At 35.8% G+C, this 22041-nt stretch overlaps 1 protein-coding gene across 4 annotated transcripts; it reads left to right on the top strand.

Annotated features, from left to right (window-relative positions):
* The first annotated feature begins 554 nt into the window (after positions 1 to 554).
* Positions 555 to 21574, top strand: MBIP (MAP3K12 binding inhibitory protein 1). Of its 4 annotated transcripts, none has more exons than XM_026513615.4 (9): positions 555 to 775; positions 4462 to 4581; positions 6365 to 6589; positions 6675 to 6771; positions 9280 to 9345; positions 9584 to 9736; positions 13702 to 13799; positions 19457 to 19495; positions 20965 to 21574. In XM_026513615.4, the coding sequence occupies exons 1-9, from the start codon at positions 647 to 649 to the stop codon at positions 21070 to 21072; spliced, it is 1035 nt and encodes a 344-aa protein (XP_026369400.1). In that variant the 5' UTR covers positions 555 to 646; the 3' UTR covers positions 21073 to 21574. The 4 variants fall into 4 exon arrangements, with proteins under 4 accessions (XP_026369400.1, XP_026369401.1, XP_026369404.1 ...); XM_026513616.4 differs by having other exon boundaries at positions 566 to 775; positions 20968 to 21574; XM_026513619.4 differs by lacking the exon at positions 13702 to 13799 and having other exon boundaries at positions 566 to 775.
* Positions 21575 to 22041: the final 467 nt, after the last annotated feature.

Below are 22041 nucleotides of genomic sequence, written 5' to 3'. Positions count from 1 at the left end.
ATTAATGTCATTCCCTCGATAGTACACGAGAATAGTACAGCATTTTATTGTTCTTTCATATCCTCCGCTCCCTCGCATGAAAAATTAGTGACGTTAATTTGTGTAAGTTTTAAACAACCAGGTAGAGGTGAAAATGTTCTAAGTATGACAATTCTATGTGAAAGAGTTCTCCAAAATTTAGAAGCAGGTGTGAGCACTGCTGCATCCACGACCAGTAATCTTTCTCCAGACCACTGAACAGCGCTATGCTAAAATTTTAATTTTTAACTTAAAATTTTAACTTCTCAAAACTCTAACATTTAACTGTAAGTTTCTTCTTACCAACGCTCATAAGCAACATCCAAAAATCAAGATAAGCTTCAGATGCTAACCCTCAGTAGACCACCGCCCCAATCACCATCCCAAATACATTACGCAGCCTCGCTCAAGTCAGTAATTACTCGCTCTTGGTCCTTGGCGTGACGATTAGCTGCACCTGATTGGTGCACCGGCTTGTCAGTCACAACGAGGGGTGGGTCCTCAAAGGCCCGGTGTAAATGAGACGTTGTGTTTTTACGTCATCTGCCAGCGACGAAAGCGCGCGGGGGAGGGGGGGGAGGTTCGTGAGCACAACTTGGTGGTGGCGGGGGTGGCCTGCAAAGGTGTCATGGCTGCTGCCGTTGAGCTTAGTCGCTCGAGCAGTGGTGACAGGAATCTGGAGCGGAGCTGCAGCCCCAATCTCTCCCAAGAGGTGCTCTGCGAAATCTTTCGCTCTCTGCATAGCCTGATGGGACAAGTGAGTGGTGATCTGTGGGAGTAGGGGTATGGGAACTATCCGGCCCCTCCCCCCTTTTTTCCTTTAGCGGAGGCGGGGGGCTGCGTAGGGCTGCTGGGGACCGGGACAGAGTAGCTGAGGCCTTAGGAGTCCGAGCCCAGCCGTCTGCGGTCGGAGTGAGGAGGCCGTATGGGCTTAGTTCAGGATGGGCTGCAGATCAGATTTCCTTGCAACTCTTCTCCCCAAGAGTGAGAGAGCGTAGTGTAAGTGAGAAACGCGGCTCCGAGAAGAACATGCTTGGAGAGAATGTATAAAAAGCTTTGTGAGTTTGGAAGGTGCCTGGCGCTCACCATCCCTTTTCCTGCAGTGAATTTATTATAGAAATTGATAGGTTAGTACGGCCTGAGAGTTTTGGAAAAGCTCTCTCCGCCCTTTTTGGGTGATTTGCTTTTAGAAATCACTTGGTTTATTTCTTTTTTTCCTCCTGGTCGTTGGGTGCATCTCTTACCCTTTAAAATGGTGAGGAAAATAAAAGGAATTAATGTAAATACTTCCTGCATAAAGTTCGATGAGTTATCCATGATTGATACAGTTTGCATCAGAACTGTTGTTTAATCGTCATTTAATTAATTTAACTGGCTGATAAATAGCTTCTGCAGAAATGTCATAATAAATTGGATTTCAATAAAAGTACTCCTTACACTCTATTCCAATCAAGTCACTATTTCGTTTCATGAAGTAAAATGCAAAGCATACTATAAATGAGAAACAACTTGAAAATAAGTTTGTTTGCTTTTAAAAAGGAAATCTTTTCTCTTGTGTCTTAGAATATTTTCCAGCTCTAAAAGTTTGTTATGGGGTTGGTACTAGTGCATGCAGTAGGCACAGCAGACTTTTATGTCAAAGATAATGTTAACTTCCTTTATGAAAGCAGAACATTTGTCTGATTTGTAAAAAAATTATTTTTAAAAGCCCTGGGTGGATGGAGAATAGATTTTTTAAAAGGTTATTTCAGTATTTTAAAAAATCCTAATATGTTTGTTGTGACTTTAAAAAAAGCATTATTCTAAGTTAAAATTTTGTTTGGTGTAACAGAACAATTATTAATAGAATCTGCTAAAAGTTGTAACTTTTGAACTCAGTTGTTTGCCACAGACTTATTAAAATTTTTTAAAGACCTGGGGACATTAATATTTTAGTGTTATCACCCAAGACCTGTAATGGTTTAACAGTTCAAGAACGTTTTATGTCCTGGACATTGGAATTTTAAGATTTATTTGTATTTTAATGTCAAGATGAAAAAAATTTATGCTCACCTATAATTTACTGAAGTTTTATTTTCAGTGGTGAGATATTTTTTAAAGTAACATTAAGAAATAATTTAAACATTTCTTTTGAAATATATTGTATACTGAATTTTTAAAACTCATTTACAAATTTTAATACGTATTTTGTGATTAAAGTTTACTTATGTCACCTGTCAAAAATGTTTAAATATTTGGAAAGTTTACATGACACAGTGAAGGAAAAAATCTGTACAAGTGTCAAAAAATTAAATCATTGTCTCATCAATTAAATACTAACCGTTTTGATATTACTCTTTATATTCGAGATGTATTGTTTAAAGATAAGAATGAAAGCCATAGTACTTATAAAATTGCCCCTGGAGGAAATCACTATTTACTTTTGCAACAAGTTTACAGGATGTTTTTTTAAAATGTACATTTCAAAAAAAAAATTAAGTTTCAATATGCCTAATTTCATTCTGCATAGTTATTATATAGTTGGCTCTCCTCAATAGGAAACATAAAATTGAATGTTAAAAAGTATCCCAGATTTCAAATTTCTTGGTTTTAACTTTATTGCTTGCCTCTGTATGGCTCATTTTACTAAGCTGAAGCATTATTTATTGTTATCTTGGAATTTCATATTTAAGTTTTTACTGAAAATGCATATTTAAATAGTCCATATTAATGTCAGACTAATTTTCTGAGTGAATGGTTTACAATTACAAGTATAAAGGGTAAAAATACATAGAACTCATATTACTAACAGGGAATTTGTTGAATAAATAGTTGAATATATTGGGATAATTTTAAAGTTAATTTGTATCATTATTATGTGGTTTTCTTTAAAAAACCAAGTATCTTTAATTGTGCTTGAAAGGCTTACATAATTATGTTAAATTGAAAGAATATGATCACAACATTAAGATTTATTTTCTGTAAGTTATTATTTTCTCTGGAAAATTTGATGCTTTATTTTGGTTGAGGATTTGTGTTATCCCTAAACTCTATTCATAAATTTGTTATCAACTGATTTTAACAGTCTTAGAGAAGTACAGTAATAGTTTACTTCCATACATAACATAAGTTGTTGTCTAATGAAATTTTTATGGGCATTAATATAAACTAAGATTAATGCAGTAATCGTAACGTAAAACCTTAGTGATTATAAACTAATCTTTGCCACTGCAGCCTATTCAAAACTTCCTATTTCTTTATACTTATATGATATGGACTTTAAATGTTTCTTGTGTCATGCAAAAGGGTGGTAAATTTTTGTCGTATAGTATTCATTCAATATAATGCCTTTTATGGTAACTTTGGATCTCTGGTTCTTTGTACAGTGATTCATCTTTTTGTTTTATTAAAATCACAACTCATAACATCTATATTTGAACTAATGTAATACTTGCCTATATTTTGTAGAAAACATGACTTGTAATAAATGATTTCTGAAAAAACAATAAACTTAATTCTACCATGCAGCATATCTTTATAGTATGCTATAAACACATGTCCCTAGAAAAGTTTATGGAGGTTCACTTTTATTCACTTGAAAGCCTAGAGATGGAGGCTTTCCCTTTAAAATTTTCACTGATTTTGGTATTAATTTTATATTTGGGTTCTTAGTAGTTTTCTGTATAATATTATTTTAAGAGGTCACACATAGCCAACTTGTAAGAAATTTTATATGACAAGCCCTCACACAGTATTAGCAAATACTATTTAGCAAAAGATCTGGCCATTCCATTCAGTCTCTGACCATTTATTTCATTATTGTGTAAGAGTGTTTTTCACTTTCAGATTTCCACAGCTAGATTATAGTTTTTTATTTGAAGTAGATAAACATATTGCTATTTATCCCTGGACTTTATAATGTGTTTGAATAATGTTGATTTTTAAATTATTTTAAAATTGGTTAAAGTTGAAAATGATAAAAATGTGATTCAGAAAACATCAGAATACTGATACATGTCAGTTATATCTTTGTGTATGTATTTAACAAAAAGAAATGTTTATATCAGAACTTTCATAAATGTGCCTCCCCTTCTGTTTAATGGTCTGAGCTAGAAGTACTGAATAGGGCAAGCCTATCTTGGCCCTCATCCAAAGGCTTTAGATAACGAAGTATCAAAAAGCCTCATCTTTCCATCTTTCGTGGATGGTTTCACCTGTAAGATGGTCCCATTACACAGACCCAAGAACAGAATTAGAATGAGATGTCATTGCGTTTTTTCTATGAAAATTACACCTTTCTTGGCCTTTTAAAATGGTAACTAGAGCATTTTAATGTATCATTAAAAATCTGGTAACTTTTTGAGCTAAATAGGCATGTTACTCTAAAGAAATATTTTTGTGACATCCCATATACACAGCTTAATCGTGTAATTTTTGTGATGTTGCTGGTTTGCCCTTTTGAAGCTTAACCTCAGAGATGATGTGGTGAAAATTACAATCGATTGGAACAAGCTCCAGAGCCTCTCGGCATTCCAGCCCGCTTTGCTCTTTAGTGCACTTGAGCAACATGTTTTATATTTACAGGTAAATTTCTTGTTAAAAATGTTAAGTCAGTATTGAGAATAGAAATTAACTGTAGTTAAATTATGAGCTAGAGTATTTGTCAGTTCTGTCTTAGCACTGTATTAATAGTGTTATCAATAAGAGGTTACTTCAGCCTCTAACAGATTAGATGCAAATCTGTTAATTTATGTAGTGATCTGGACAGTCTCAGAATATAGTCCAATAGGCCGATGTGGCTATGAAGATTGAATGAATGCAATTCTATTCAATTCTAGACTTGCACTGAAAATTCAATACAGTTGCATCTATGGTGGGTTATAATTAAGCAATAAGACACGGCAGGTGTGTGTCATGCTATGATAATGATTCCATGCCTTGGGTGAGTTTGGAGGCTCATGGAGTGCTTTCAGTGGTTCAAGAAGTGGCATTATCCCAGCACGACACATCCTGGAGTGTCTATTGCAATTAAACAGTTTCAGCATAGTTTTTAAAAAGAAAGTAATTTCTGTGACATTAATGTCTCATCTTAGTAAGTAGCCAGTCACTATTTTATTTTTTCTTCTTCTTAACAGTTTGAAATAATTCATCCTCTATATTAGAAGTCAACATTGAATTATTTATAATAGTACTGCTATGTTTTTTAATATTTCAGTTCAATAACTGAACAGTATTATGACCTTGCTGGTTTCCAATTGAACATCTCTGCAATTATAATTGTTGTAAGTTTGCAGTTTATCTCTAATCAAAGTATAAAATACGAAGTGTCAAAAGGTAAGTGGAAGAACTGTCTGGATTGGTCCTTTTACAGCTATTAAGATGTTACAAGGTTTCAGAAGAGTACTTGGTATAGTAAACAACAGAAGCAAAATTATAGGTATGAAAAAATAACTGGAACATTGACAAGTATGGGTGTGTTTTGATTAATGGAATAAACATTAATTTTCAGCCCTCTGTTCAGTGACTTTATGGGAAATTTTAACTCTGTTTCATGTTGAAATAGTTAACCCTAATATTAAAGGACAGAAATAATGAGCGATAGAACTCAATTGAGGCCTGATTAATGGGGGGGGGGGATGAGTAGTATAATTTACATTATACAATGGGGTTGTTTTTTTGTTTTTTTTTTTTTAACCCCCTCTAATATAGTGATAGGCATAGATGTCTTTTCAACTGTGGATCTTGGTAGGTTTTGGGTTTTTTTTCTTGTTCATTTTCTTTTTAAAAATTTAATTTCATGACCCAAGAAGTTATCTTGCCATGTCAGGAAAGCCTGAGTGTTCACTCAGCATAACACCTATGTATTTCATGTCTATGCTCTCTCATTCACTTTGGCCAACTGCAGTTTCAAGTGGAGAATCTCCAGTGATACAGTGATAATGCAGGGCTTTGCTGAGTGAGAGCACTGGCTCTCATGTTAAGGAGGAAAAATACTAAGCCTTAGTGTTCTGAGGAGGCATTTGAATGACATGTTAATTAAGTGGCATTGGTGCCAGAGGCTGAGGCTTTGATTTGGCACAAAATAAAAGATGAGTGACAGAATGATTCCCTCAAAGAAAATTTTAAATTTCCTCAGGTTTTCTTTTTTTTTTTTTTTAACAGATTTATACCAAATGATAATGGTCACAATAGCAGAGAACAGCAAACACATGTGATCAGATCTATGTATCCTGATATGCCAACTTTTTACATGTAGTCAACTGATATTAAATACTGCATTTATTTAGCAGAAGTTTATATAAATGTTAAATGTGTAATTAATTTTGATTAGTTTAAACCGCTGCAGATGGAATTGTGTTCTTCTCAGCCTTTTTTAGCAAAACTTCAGCCTCTGATTAAAGAGGAGAATACAGCTGTTGTTGGAGAGATAGAAAAAACAGAAACGGGGAACAAGAATGAAGTAAATGCCAAATTTCCCATTAGTGACCTACAGGAGGAAGAAAAGCACAAAGATTGTGATTTAGGAGATGTGAAAAAGACACAGATCCATTTTGATCCAGAAGTAGTTCAAATAAAGGCTGGAAAAGCAGAAGTAAGGAGGTTTTATTTGGGGGGGGGGAGTGTTATTTTAAGTCTTATGCTCGAATTGTTAAAACATGCGTACTTATTGTTTATAGATTGACAGACGAATATCTGCGTTTATTGAAAGAAAGCAAGCTGAAATCAATGAAAACAACGTCAGGGAATTTTGCAATGTTATTGATTGTAATCAAGGTAACTACCTGGAAGAAGTTAATTTTCATAGGATTTTAAGCACAGTTTTTAGAGTTGCTCTGATTTTTCATTTGTTTTTAAAAATGAATAACATTAAATCACAACTTATTTCACAGGTTTATTTAGAAACTAAGCCAGCAGAAATTCTGTTTAATAAGACTACATTGCAAAAATGGGTTTCATTTTAGTTATGCAAAAATCAGATAAATGCGGACATAAAAGGACTAATGTTTACCACAGGTGAAGATTCTTTTTTAAAGTGCCTTTGGGAAATAAAGATGAAGTATGGGTGGCAGCATTTTTCAGTCTCACTAATAAGAAGGAACTAAGCTATATAAATTTCGAACCTGTAAATGTACTTTTGAATTTATGTTAATATATAAGTGAACTTAGTAAAGTTGATACTCCTCAAGAGGGAGCAGTTTTCTCACTACTCCTGAGCTTTTTGAAATGTTTTCTGTCACGATAAAGGCAATCTGTCATCAAGACTGTGGTGTCTTATGCTTTTTTCCTTTCTCTCATAGTGTATACATTTGCTGTTTTTCATCAGATTTTCCTTTTCCTCTCTACTTGATGCTATAGTGTACAGATCTGCAGGTATGCTGCAGAATACAAAATATTGCAGAGCACTAGCATAGATCTTACTCAGGCATCATAGTAATAATCAGAACAAGTAGTTCTTAGAAAAAATTATGGAGAAGAGTTCCTAATTGGAATGAACATTTTTCTTCTTGCCTCTAACATCTCTTAGCTAATTATTATGAATACAGAATTGTCAGATGAACCTAGAATTGACTCATACATTGGTACACTGATTCTCTTAATAATGAAATAATACAGGCTCAAGTGGGTCCTAAATTCAGCCTGTTTTGCTATTAACATTATACATGCATATCTCTAGACTTCGTATATTTTCCTGTTAGCTTTTCAGAACAGGTACAGTAGTGGCACAGTCTCAGGTACTACAATCCATCCACCTGCAAGTAACCCATGAGAAAGGGTTTGTTGAGGGAGCAAGCACATGTGTCACTAATGTTATTCCTCTGTTCTCCCTGCTAACTCTATTATTATAAACCACCAGGGGATAGAAATTGACAAGAATTGAAATGCTCAGCAGGATTCCTTGGCCCATTCAATCCCTTGCTGGCTCAAAACAGTGCCAGCAAGAATTGCTGTGGAGAGTGACTAGCACTCATACATTCACTATCTTCACACCATGCTGAATTTCTCACTGATGGGTCAGTTAATCTATATACTTGGAATATAACTCTGGAAAGGAGGATAGCTTCTTTTTTTAACCCTTAGCCCCATGAAATGGTAGAAAGAGAATGGAGAAGTGATGGCCCTTTAAACGTATATTGAGGTGTCTCAAAAAGGAAAGAAAAAGAAAATGATTCTGTTTAGTATCCATATATAAAAGATGAATTTGGAATTGTAGTCACACAATTTGATTTGTCGGCAGAACTATTAAGGAAACTTAGACTGAAAAAATATGATTTGTAATATGTTAGTGTATTCCTTTCATACCTGTCAATCTGATATAAGTATAAACAATAGATTTTTTTAAAAATCAGATTCCACAGGGAAAAAAGAATTTTCTTTCAGTATCTCTTTTACCATCTGTTTTTTATTATAAAATCAGGGGAATTTTTCAGGAAATTTACTGCAATGCATGGTTTTACTTAATGTCATTTTAAATATTTTAATTTTTAAAACATTTTTACATTATGTTAACATTATTCCAGTTTTCCCCCAGGTTTGTAATTTATTTGTTGATACCTAATTTTGGAAAAAATTATACTTCTCAACTTAGAAGAAAATTGGAACAAATTTTTACAACTTATTTTTTCCTAAAACTGCATTTTTTGAAAAGAGCGGTCTGGAAAGAGACAGGTGGCTTTTGTGATTAGAGATTTTTTAAATGAGCATTGGAAACCTAGGTAAAATGGAAACGTATGTGTTATTCTTGATGTTTCAAGATCTTTTTTGTGTGGAGTTCTGAAATAAAAATGTGTTAAATGTATAATTAGTCATCTTTATTAGATGATCCCTAATGTGGTCAATAAGTAATATTAAAATGCTGAATTTTTTAAAAAAGGTATTTCACTAAAAGTAATGAGTTCTATTTATTTCTATGATGAAATAAAGGGAATGATGTCTCTTTGGCTTAGAATTTAAATGCTATCTATAAAATATATTTTCTCCAAAGACCCAGATGGTTTGGGGGGATATTGGTATTTATCAAAAATTATATTAAATTATGCCACTGAGGCTAAGGACTTTTCTATATGTAAATCTGAAAATTAGATAAGATTAGATTATAAATTCTAGAGGGGAAAGTTCACTATATTTTATCCTGTATGAGATGGCAATTTAATTACTATTATTTAAAATGATAATTCTCTTATCCAGTAGTATGTTAATATGAATTATTAGAAGTTTATCAAAATCTCATACATTTGAAGTTAAGAATATATTTAAACTTATACTCATCTCAATTCTTCTTAGAAAACAGTTGTGCAAGAACTGATGCCATTTTTACTCCTTACCCAGGATTTAAAAGTCATGTAAAAGGTAAGTATCCACTGCATACCTTCATCATTGACAGAAGCTTTTCCTAGATTAGAAGCAAAATGAAATAGAAATCACTTTCTATCTAAATTTTGTTTATTTTAAAACAAAAAGTCTTGCCTTCGTACTTGGGTTGATGGTCAGATGATCTTTATAAAAAGAATATAAAGTACTGTTAGGGAGATAGAATTTCTGACTTTTAAGCCTATTAAATTTATATTTGAAATGTTTCTTAACTTAGTTTCTAGAGTCGTGAATACATATGGACCACAGACTAGACCTGAAGGAATTCAAGGGTCAGGTCATAAACCTAACAGCTTGCTCCGAGATTGTGGTAATCAGGCTGTTGAAGAACGGCTACAAAATATTGAGGCTCATTTGCGATTGCAGACAGGTAAGCAGAGTGCTGGGCGGTGCCCCATAAATGTACCTTTGCGAGTAGTTAAACTCCAGTTTATTTAGTCACAGAATTTTCATTGAGCACCTGCCATGTATAAAACATTGTTCTGATTGGAATGAAAATGAACAAGCATAGTCCTACTCCCAAAGAATCTACAGTTCATGTGTTTATGCTCTTCTTCCTCCTCTTGCACTTCTCACCGACTTGAGATTGTTAGTAGAATGGGAATAGATTCCAAATAGATCCTGACATTCTTGGTTGATTAAGTCACAGCTGAAAATTAACAGTCTTTTACCTGCCTCCACTTTCATAACTTAACCATGACTGTGTGTCATTCTTATCATCCACGGTGCTAGGTACAAAGTATTGCTAAGTGTGATCTTAGTCCTCAAGGATCTTTTCAGTCAGGGTAAGCACAGAAACCACTAAATGCCATAAGGGAAGTGAACATTTATTGAGTAATACTAAGTGCCAGTCACTCTTGAAGTATTATACATGTCAACTCACTTAATATTTAACAGTACCCTTGTGAGTTGTTGGTACTGTTATTGTCAGATAAACTGAGTTCAGAGAGCTCAAGCAACATGCCCAAAGTAGTAATGATAAGTAGAAATCGAACCGCAGTTTTAAAAAACCTCAAACCTTAACTGGCTGCAAAGCCTGAGTCTCCCTCCCCATTTAGTCACCAGATCCTGTTGATTCTGTCTTCTAAATATCTCTCAGGTCTACCCACTTCTGTCTGCTTCCACAGCTACTACTCTAGTTGAAGTCACTGTGTTCTCTGCCTCGGACTGATGGATATTAGCTGGTTGCTTTGCCACTAGATTTCTTCTTCGAGACCAGTTCTGTACCAGTGGCCAAATTGCTTTTCCTGAAGTTCTGATCTTGCTGATATTGCTACTCCCCAGCTAAAAATTCTTTCATGGTTTCCTGTTACCCTTATATGCATACCAAACTTAGTATTTATTCATTCATTCCACAAATAGGTATTAAGTTCCTACAGTAAGCCAGGTGCTATTCTAGGCACTGAGAATACATGTGAACAGAAATTCTAATACATAAATTATATGCTACACAAGAAAAGCTACAGATAAAAGCAGCTTGACCAAGAGAAGAGAAAGGAGCTTGGGATGGGAGGGGATTGTAATTTTAAGTAGCATGATCTACATCTATAGTTCCAGCCCCATCTCTGGGCTTCTCAACTCTCCCTCATTTTGCTGTTCTAGGGCCTTCACCAAGGCTTTCTCTTCTGCCCATGCTTTCCCCTCCTGATCCCAGGCTGCTATGGACTCCCCTTTTCATGGAGTCTCAATAGCACCTAGTATTCCCTGCCCTCCTTTAGAGCAGTTATCTCAGTTGTGTGTGTTTAGTATCTGTTTCCCTTGCTAGATATAAGTGTCTGGCACAATTTCTGTGCCAGAAATTGTTCATTTCACCTTTTCAGATCATATGCAAAGTACAGTGGGTACACAAAGTTAGTGTTCAGCTCTCTCAGGGGAGGTCAAGAGATGGTACCCCTGGTGAAGTGACATTTGCGCCCTTGAAGGATTAGTAGGAATCTGTCAGCAGGCAGGAGCAAATTATTCCAAAAATAGGAAACACCATCTGCAAAAAGCACTGAGGCACACAAATCCAGTTAGGGAATTTTTGAGTCCTGCCTAGCTGGAGTACTTGCTGGGTGGAAGCAGAAGATGAGACTGAGTAAAACTTTGAGGGTAATAAGAGATTAGCATTAAAAATTAATCCCCTCCCCCATAATTAAATGGATTTAAAACAAAACAACTGTATACAAGGATTGACTGGCTTATTAAGTCTAATAGTATCAGGGTACCTGCGTGGCTCCTCGGTTAAGCATCTGACTCTTGATTTTGGCTCAGGTCATGATCTCAGGGTCGTGAGACTCAGCCCCATCAGGTTCTGCACACTGGGCATGGAGCCTGCTTGGGATTCCCCCCCCCCCCCGCTTTTTCTCTCTGCCCCTCTGCTCCCCTAGTTTACGTGCGCTCTCTCTCTAAAAAAAAAAAGTCTAATAGTATCAAGTAGTTAATTATGAAAAATATCTGTTGAATTCCAGCTATGTGCCAAGGGCTATTGTAGACACAAGGGATACTGAAATGATACAGTTGCAGTCCCTAGCTTCAAGAACTTTATTATCTGGAAGAAAGACTAATACTGAAGTGGAATGTTATGGGGCTATGAAGGAAGGGTATGGTGGGGCGCAAGGAGCCTCCATGTGAAGAGATTTCAGGCAGTGCCTCACTGATTCAGTGAAGCTTGAACTGGCTCTTGAAAGATACAGAGGTGAGCCATAGGGCATTCTAGGTAAAGGGGGCAGCAAGAGCAAAGTCAATTGGATAAGTTACTCATTTTACCTTACTCAAGAGCAAGAATGACCCAGATCCCAAGACAAAAAACATTCTCAAAAAAGAAACCTGTTCCTAGAGTTTCTGTATTTAACAAGCTGATACTTTTGAAATGAAAATTTGCCTATATGCTTTAATTGCATAATGATTATCTAATTATGTAGTCATTCAGTCAGTAAATATTGAGCACCTGTGTAGTTTGTGTGCGCTGATGGTTCCGAGGTTTGTGCAGTGCACAAGCTGCACAGCCATACCCAATGAACAAAACAATATTATGCCCTCCTGGAGCTTACATTAAAGTGGAGCGATGGGCAATAAATAAACAAAATATATGGACTGTCAGGTAATAGTAACGGTTTGGAAAAAAAATAAGAGAAAGGATAGGGATTGCAGTGGGGGGGGGGGGAGGTTTTAACATTGGTATTTTTTAAAGGGTAGTCAGAGAGGCCTTGCTGATAGGCTAACTTTTGAGCCCAGACCTGAAGTTGGTGAAAGCAAGCCTTGTGAATATGGAGGTAGAGGAACCACAGGTGAGAGTACTTGGCCCCCTTGAATAACAGAAAAAAGGAATCAAGTGGCTAGAACTATAAGGGTGTGGAGAGACTGTCCAAATTGTGTAGGATCTTGGATACTACTGTAAAGGCTCTGGTTTTTAATCTGAGTGAGATGCAAAAGTACTAGAAGGTTTTGAGCAGAGAAAGGACACTATCTGACTTTTACATTTTAAAAGGGGTCACAGCTGTGTTGAGAATAGACTGTGGGAGCAAGGCAGAAACAAGGAGACCAATTGGGAGGTTGTAGTATCTATAGAGAGATGGTGGGGGTCTAGACAGAATGGTCACATTGAGGTGCTGAGAAATAAAGAGGATTTGGTATATAATCATAACCCTGAAATTTGAGTAACCTTGATTTATCTTCCCCTCCACAGAAAGTTTGTTAAGAATTATGATAAAGCTCCTCTTTAATATTCTTTTAGGTGAAAGGAGGGAATGTGGCATGTAAGGAGTAATATAAATTGAAGTGATAAAGATACACTGCAGTCACTGAATTGAACTATTAGGTGTCCCTGTGCATTTTTCTCCTCCCAAGTAACTATCCAGATCTATCAGAAGTACAAATTATTCTATACAGGAATTCTTCAGTAGCTCGTAATGAATTTAACATAAAATAAAACTGGCAAAATAGGAAGCATAAATGGGACTTGAGGAGAGGTACAATAGAATAATATACCCCACAGTGTACAATGAAATGAAATGTGAGCTGAGGATTTCATTTTGTTTTACTCTTATTCATTATCTTCTCAAGCTTAAATATTCCCCATTCCTCTGCATAAGCATCTTCTTTGCATGTTTTGTTTTGTTTTTGTTTTTGTTTTGAGAGAGAGCAGTGGGAGGGGCAGAGGGAGAGGGAATCCTGAAGCAGACTCCCCGGTGAGCAGGGGTTTGATCATAGGACCCTGAGATCACGACCTGAGACAAAATCAAGAGTCGGCTTAACTGACTGCACCATCCAGGCACCCCTGCATGGTATTTTAAGAATAAAATTTGTAAGAAGAATTATTCAGTAGTATCTCAGAATTTTTTTTAATGTATTTAGGTGGTCCAGTGCCAAGAGACATTTATCAGAGAATTAAAAAACTTGAGGATAAAATCCTTGAACTGGAAGGAATCTCTCCTGAATATTTTCAATCTGTAGTAAGTATAAGTGTCTTTAAAAATATATATATATATTGTTTATTTTACGATGCTTCATCATATAACAGTTCACTCATTTATCTGCTATAGGCGAAACACCGTTTTAATAATTCAACGATGATCACAGTCCTATGTAGGGAGTTACCTAGTTTTTTAAAAAATTGTAATTCCAAATATTGTATTATATATAGACTCCATAATTTTTTTAAAAGGGGTACTTTTATCATTATCACCCAAATTGTCAAACTTGAACCATTTCCATGGCATAATAAATCAGCCTAGGTAGTTGTCAATCCTGTCACTATGAACATGCTACCTTGTAGAACAAAGGCTTCCTCTCGGACCTGCTCTGTCAGTTATCCTTTCTGTCTCTTTAATCCCTCGTTGTCCACAGACTCCTTCCCTCAGCTCATACATGTTTGCATTTGTCCTCCATACTAACCAGACAAACACCTCAGTCTGCCACCCTATCTTTTTCTTTACCTTAACCACCGAACTTTTTGAAAGACTAGTCAATATTTGTCTAATTCCTCAACTCTAGCACTTATTTATTCATTCATTCTTACCCCCTTTTCCAAGGACATTAAGAAACAGTGTTGTGCTGATAAGTCTCTTTTGTCACATCAGCAGGTTTTAGGCAAGTGATCCTGAGCTCATTGTGTAATTTTCCTCAGTCTTTTGGGGCGATTATATATAACACCTGCCTTTTCTGAGGTTGGTTTTCTTTCTTTTTTTGGGGTTATTTTTAAATTTTATTTATTTTTGGTTTTCTTTTTTTTAAAGCAGCGCCATATTAGAAAGAACTAAATTATGTAAAAGTGAACAAAATTTTTTAATTTGCTAAATTTTTAGTGAAAATTTTACTAAAATCCTATCTGAAAAATTATGTAAAATAACTCATATTAGCATGAATCATTGTAAGTCACTGGTTAAAATATAATTAAAATTATTTTAGGTATAGCAGCAGTAAAAAATGGCAAATTGGGTATTAGAGTAAGATACACAAAAGAAGTATTTTCAGATGAAGGAGGCAGGTTACGTAACAAATGTGAGCAGTGAAACCCAAAGATCAAAAATTTAGAGAAAGAGTTTTAGTGATTTATTCCCCTCAAATGTAAAATGAGGTTTACTAAAGTTCTAAGGGCTAAAGCAAGGATTAAATGAGATAATACCAGTCAAGCACTTAGCACACTGCCTAGCACATGGTAAAACCTCAGTAACTATTAGCATTTATTTAGTTTCAGAAACTATGCATGAAGTAGCTGTATAAATGTGGATAAGTCACATATTTCCTCTGGCCTTCAGTTGTCTAATTAAGAAGATTTCTTGGTTGTACTAATTAAAAGGTCTTTCCAATTTTAGGATTATTCTTTGAATGTATCTTCTAGAAGACTTGATAAAGATTTTATGCTTTTTCCTATAACAGTCTACTGTATGTTGTTCCCATTCAAGCTGCCTTCATTAAGTAATCCCTAGGCAGGCTATTTTTCTAGTTCAATTTCATACTTTGTTAATATAGTCCTTGTTAACAATAGAATTGATCTTACAAGAGAGTATCATAGTATGAGATGCCTCCAGAGAGATCTTGCTCCTTCATTAATCTCTTTGATTTTGACTTATAAAGCTTAACATTTACCTGCTATTGAACTTGGTTAACAAAAGAACAGTCCTTCAAATCATAATCTTGTTTTGGGGGATCTCTTATACACAGCATAGAATGTTTAGAGTGTTTGGTTAAAGAGGTAGAATAGTAGGATTATAGAGGACCTTAAATGCTATACCCAGAAGTTCAAAGTATTTATAGTTTAAATGCTATTGAAAGCATTTGAGCAGGGAGGAACTTGTGCAAATTATTTAGAAGATTTATCTAAAACTGTTCTGGAAAGTAAATGAGAAGGGAGAGACTAATATTAAGGAGACAGTATTATACTAGCTTAGATGTGAAGTGAGATCCTGAACTAAGGACAAGAGAGTGAGAATAGAAAAGATTAATGCAAGAGATAGTAGGAAATAAAGTTGACAAATACTGATAATTGATTGGCTGTGGAAAGAAACAGTGAGCAAAGGTGAGTCTACTTTCTGATTGGAAAAATTATATACCATCATTGACAGAAATAAGAAAATCTGAGGGGGAGATATTTGGGGAGGAAATGTGAATTTAAAGTCCTATCAGGATATACAGATAGAAACATCAGGTAAGCTTTTCAAGGGTAGGACTTGTATAATTGGGAGAGTCTGTGCAGAGGTGATAGTTAAAACACAGAATGGGTAAGAACATTAAGACTATCAGAGACAACTTGGTGACTGCCTAACCAGCGGCCGGAAGCATTACAAATGTAAACAGAATTGGTCTGGATGTGTTAGGTTGCCATTCCTGTGATAAAACTAGTGCTTTAAAAAAATATTTCCAATTACACAATTGGAACAATATACATTTAATTAGACAATATTAAACAATATACATTAGAAGGATCACTTCTGGATTAGTATTGGAAATGACATGTCCAAGTTAATAGTGAGCCACAAGGAGGCACAAAACACTGAAAAGGTTGAAGCATTCAGATTAACTCTGTCCTCAAGGCCTATGAATAAATATGGCACAGGCCCAAAGGGAAGGAAGATCTCATACTCACTCACCCGTCCATAATAGAATGCATGTGCCGTCTGTAGGAGCTGCACTCCTTGCTTGCAGTAGATCCAGCACTAGGAATGTCCATGCACATGAGACGAGTTCTACACATACCCTGCAGAGGACACAGCATGTTATTTATCACTCTTAACCATCCTCATGCTGGGAGTACACGCAAGGCAATTACATATTTTTACATATCTTTCAAAGGTGTACAGAAAAGACTACATATGCTATGTAGTCTTCTAGCTTCTAAAGTTAGTAAGGGAAATTTGAGCCCATTAAATTTCTTAAGGATTGAATTTTTGTAGAAAATTCTGAACTCTGAAAAGATTTTAAATGAAATGTGTTTAATTCAGATTTACATGTAGGTGAATTCTAAACACAGGGAAGACTCATAGTTGAACAGAGATTCGTTACCATGGGTAACATTGAAGCTCAGCATATGAGAAGGGAAAAGCTAACAAGAAAAATATATAAATTGTATTTGGCTCACAGAACAAAAGTAGACTATGTGAAGTTCTTTTCAGTTACGAAACAGACACAAAACTCCAAAAAATGTATATAAAGCAGGAATTATAACAAAGATTAGTATTTTGTTGCACCTTTTAATATAATAGTTCTAAGATCTTTACTCTTCACATTCAACATGGAAAGATCTGAATGCGGTAATGTTTTAAAATTTTTAAGGACATCACCTAAATAAACCATTTAGAACATAGAATCCTTATGAGTATTTCCAAAGAATTACTTACTGATTTTAAATTATGACCCTTGAAACAGTAAATATAACATGCTTCACAAGTACATTTTTACAGCACTTTGTTCATTTTATAGCACTAATCACTTACAATCGTATGTTTACACATCTGTTTTTCACACTATTTTGAACCTCTGAAGGGAAGGAACTGTGTCTTGTTCATCTTTGAACATATAGACTGTAGTAGGCATTGAATAAATGTGTGAATGGAAGGGTTTGGCTGAGAATTCACTATTGGACTTTTGAAGGTGTGTTAACTTTGTTCCAAAGCACTGACTAGGTGGAATCTTTAGTCTATAATGGTAACTCCTGGTTGTAAAGTGTAGGGAGACGGGAGTCAACTGCATGTGCACAGGCCACGTATGTGTCCAAGGGCGTGGTGGGCCCGAAACATGAGGTGGCAACTGGATCTGGCTGGAAAATTAAATTGCAAACATATTTTGGAGGGCCTTGAAGGCCACACTAACCAGTTTGCAATTCCAGTGTCATCGGTGCACAGTTACGTTTTTGAGAAAGAGAAACCTATAAACTTAGGTTCCTATCTGGTGGCATTATGAAGTCTGAATTGGAGAGAGATTAGAATCAAGGAAGATAGTTTAGGAAACATCATTGTCCACACTGGGGAGAAATGAAGATCGAATCAGGGTGGTGGGATGGGACTCAAAGGGAAGAAATATTTAAGACACTACACCTAAAATAAGCCCCCAAAGACCCCATTTTACTCTTTTCAAGTTACTAAATCATTGATGTCCTTATTCTCCTCATTCAGATACTTCTCAGTTTGGCTTTGTGATATAATAGTAATCTGATTGTTCAGTGACGTGGAAACTATCAATATTTTATAGACTAAACTCTTAGGCAAACAAGAGGAAGTTGTTTTTGTTTTTTTTTTTACAGGGGGAATTATATTTTAATCAGGTGTGTAAAAAGGCATCTCTTGGAAAGGAAGAAGACTGAGGAGTCTTCTGACCAAAATTAAACATTAAGCCCTTACCTGACTATGGGCCCCATCACAGGTACCCAGCTTAGTTTGGCAAAGGAAGGAACCTGTTTATATAAGCACCTTTCCCTCCCCATATTTAATAATTCCAACACTTAATGATTTCCCACTTACTGTAACTACTGATAAGAGGCATAGCTTGAAATTCTTTGAAATACCTTTTGACACAAAGGGAAATGTGACTTTTATCTTCTCTTCTAAATCTCAGTGGTCAGAAATGTTCATGAGAAAATTTTGCTACCTACATTGACGGTTTCTTTGTCAAATGTACCAATATATTAATTTGCCATTCAAAAGTTTGTGGTTCTGTGAGGCTAAGAACAAAATCTAAAAAATATCATTTGGTCAGGGTTTAAAAGGCTCAGCAGCATGTCCATGAGAATGCTGTCAGTTTATGTTATAGACATTTAAACTCAAAGTGCCTTAAACAGTGTGGAAGTTATCTTATAAAGTAGGAAGTTCAGCATAGTACACTCTTCACGGTAATGGATTCACTGGCTAAATCATGGTTGTCATGGTTGTCAAAGAATTGGGCCCTAACCCTCAGTTCTGCGTGGTGTTGGCTTTTCCCCAGGCAGATGGCAAGACCGCTACTTTTAGGTGTCCTGTTCAGATACAGCAGCGTCCAGAGGAACTGCCTCCTTTGAGGGCTTTCTCTTAGAAGTGAGGAAATTTCCAGAAGCTCTCCCCCTAATCCCCAGCAGACCTCTTCTTACTCATTGGCTAGGATTGGGCCCATGCCCATTCCAGTCACTGACAAGACCAGTGGGGTACGACCAGCATCCCAGGAGTCACGTGGAGGAGCAGTGGATAGCTGTTTGCACAGATAGCCACAGTGATCATTAGAGTCAGTCAGCGGTCTGTGTGCATGTGGTGTCTTTTCACCCCTTGCCCTGGTACTCTAAATCGTCTTTTCCTCTGTCTAATGCTGCTTCACTTGGTTCAGCATCCTGGGATGAAAGGCTATAAAAAAAGGACACTAAAAAATCGCCAGAGCACCTCCTTCCATAATTACCCTCATTAGAAGCTGGGAAGGAGCCTGGGAAGAGCATGTTGCTTCAATGTTACTACTGTGTACTTCTAATATCATCGTTTGGAGGGTACCTTCCAAGATACAAGAAGGCAGATGTCAGTGGCAGCTAGTGCTTGCTGAGAGTTGTGGGCTTTGTTTCTGCCAGGGCTCTCCACATTTTGTTCAGTATTCTATAAAGGAAAATTGTTTAGATTTTAGAAGCATTGATTACTTACTTTTTTTACTTTTAATCTAGAGCTTTTCTGGAAAAAGAAGAAAAGTTCAACCACCTCAGGTAAGTTACTGCATTCTCATTGTGGCTTCTGAACTAGTTTGATTAGTTTTATACCTCTCTTATCAATAAAGTTCCTACTCTGGTTGCTTTTAGATCATACCCTGGGATTTAGGACTGAAAAAAAAGGGCAGCATAAATTTATGAACTTGAATTAAAGAAATAATTTTATTTCAAGGGCATGGAATGATTCAGATGGGCCAAATATAAAAGTGTCTATCTAGCTGTTAACTTGTAGCAAAATGTATCAGTTACAAAAAGCTGAAAAATAATAAATGATCAAGTAATTTAACCCACCCCCCTTTTTAAAAGATGTAGTTATTTGAGAGAGAGAGAGAGAGAGAGAGCAAGCACGAGGAGGAGCAGAAGGGAAGTTATAGAGAAGACACCGCCCCCTCCCCCTCTGAGCACAGAGCTCAGAGCCCTATACCCGTGGGGTTTGATCTCATGACCCTGAAATCACGACTTGAGCTGAAACCAAGAGTCTGATGTTTAACCGATTTGGGGGTCAAACTCAGGACCCCAAGGTCAAGAGCTGCATTCTCTACCTACTGAGCCAGCCAGGCGCCCCTCCCCCTCCCCGCTTTGCTGACACTACTAATTAGCAGCATCTAAATCCAAAAAGGGTATTTGGCAGAGGTTGACTTCAGCCCACCACTGTCCATAGTACTATATTAATTAGCTGAATCTTAATTAGTGAGGTTCTGGTAGCTGTTAATGGCAGTAATGTAAAATTAAAGTTGGAGAAAACTCTAGAATTTTTTGACTTTTTTTTTTCCTTTAAAGATTGTACTTCTTTATTTGACAGAGAGAACACAAGCAGGGGGAGCAGCAGGCAGGGGGGAGAAGGTTTAGAAAGCAGGCTCCCCAATGAGCAGAGAGCCCAACGCGGAGCTTCATCCCAGGACTCTGGGATCGTGATCTGAGCCGAAGGCAGAGGCTTAACCTAACCGACTGAGCCACCCAGGCGCCCCTTTGATTTATTTTTTAAGAGTAGCATACTACTTATTTTTTAATTGTAAAATTTTGAGTACATTTTTGAGAGCATCATTTTTTCCAAGAGAGGTAGTTGATTGCAGTTGACCCATCAAAAGAGAATTTCCAGCAGTTAAGCTAATCCTAAAGTTTAATTTTTTTACTGTTGATTATGAGAATAGTCAGTTAAAGAAAGTTTTTACAATCCTTTCTAAGTATAAGAGGTCCAGGAGAGCTTTGTCATTAAGAAAGAAAAAGAAAGAAAGAAAGAAATATTTAAGCCTTATTATTTTATGCCTTTAAATTTATGATATAGTCAACATATATAGTTCAATTTAAAAATTATGCTGACATATATAGTTCAATTTAAAAATTATTCTCATGAAGAAAAAAAAGACATTTACCATATTTTAAGTAGTTATAGTTCATTTAGCACTTTATCTGCATTAAGATACTTCAGAATCATATTCACCAATTTGTATTCTTGTTGTTTACAGCAGAACTATTCACTGGCTGAACTTGATGAAAAAATTAGTGCCCTCAAACAAGCCCTGCTCAGAAAATCAAGAGAAGCAGAATCCCTGGCTACTCACCACCTTCCGTGAAAAACTCCTCTTTCTTGTCATTTGACTTTTTTATATACGTGTAACTTACACTGCATTTAATTAAATGGATATGTATTCATCAATGTAGACTTCCCTCTGAAGTCAAGGCTTCTTTTCACGTTGAGTCCAGCCTACACAAAGTTATCGTCAGATATTCCAGTGAATTTTGAAATGGTTAAGGCATTAAAAACAGCATTGTCAGAATCTATTCCCTTCTGTTTTAAAGGAGGTATTTTGGAAATTGAAAAACTTAATTCGAAAGCACATCTTTTTATATGTGTGTGTACGTACCACAGAAAGGAAGATTTATTTTGAATAGTGATATTTAAAAGGACTTTATATTTGTAATATCACCGTTAACCAGTTTATTAGTTTAAATCTGTACTTTGTACATAAGAGGCATTCAACAAAAATTTATCAACTGAAATGAATTTTAAATGAATGTATACACTTTTTTTCAAATGTCAATTTTAATGTAAATAAACAGTAGATCCCACCTTTATTCCCTTTCTGACTGTTGTGTCCTTGAGCAAGTTAATCTCATTGTGTCTTAATTTCCATATCTGCAAAATGGGAGTGATAATAATAAAACCTATAGTTGTCATGAATAGGTGAGATCATGCATGCACAGCTTTTGAAACTGGCCCAAGGAAGTGCTGGGTAAACGTTAGCTATTATTACTGTATAAAACCAAATCTGTCTTTGAGTGTTTAGATGTTACAAACAGTCCCTTGAGAGAGAGCCTCACTTTTTTACAGTATCTTAGTTATGTTAGGCAGTATATGTATTTCCATAGTTGCAAATTAAACATTTAATAAGATGCAGCTACTATCAAAGAGCAGATATTTAGGTCAAGAATTGTTTGGCTGCAAGAAATCAGAAATCTACCTAAAATAGCCTGTAAACAGGAAGTTGTTAAAAAGAATCAGAAATCTGGAATTTAATTGCAGGAAGTATAGCTGGACATTG

Source organism: Ursus arctos, unplaced genomic scaffold, assembly GCF_023065955.2.
Source record: "Ursus arctos isolate Adak ecotype North America unplaced genomic scaffold, UrsArc2.0 scaffold_37, whole genome shotgun sequence".
NCBI classification, from domain to species: Eukaryota; Metazoa; Chordata; class Mammalia; order Carnivora; family Ursidae; genus Ursus; species Ursus arctos.
This window is presented reverse-complemented; position numbering and strand designations above follow the sequence as displayed.

Excerpts from the sequence above, each read along its gene's own strand:
- MBIP (XM_026513615.4), top strand. The coding sequence starts at position 647 with ATGGCTGCTGCCGTTGAGCTTAGTCGCTCGAGCAGTGGTGACAGGAAT. Across the intron at positions 776-4,461 it reads TGCATAGCCTGATGGGACAA|CTTAACCTCAGAGATGATGT; the intron begins GTGAGTGGTGAT and ends GCCCTTTTGAAG. Across the intron at positions 6,590-6,674 it reads TAAAGGCTGGAAAAGCAGAA|ATTGACAGACGAATATCTGC; the intron begins GTAAGGAGGTTT and ends TATTGTTTATAG.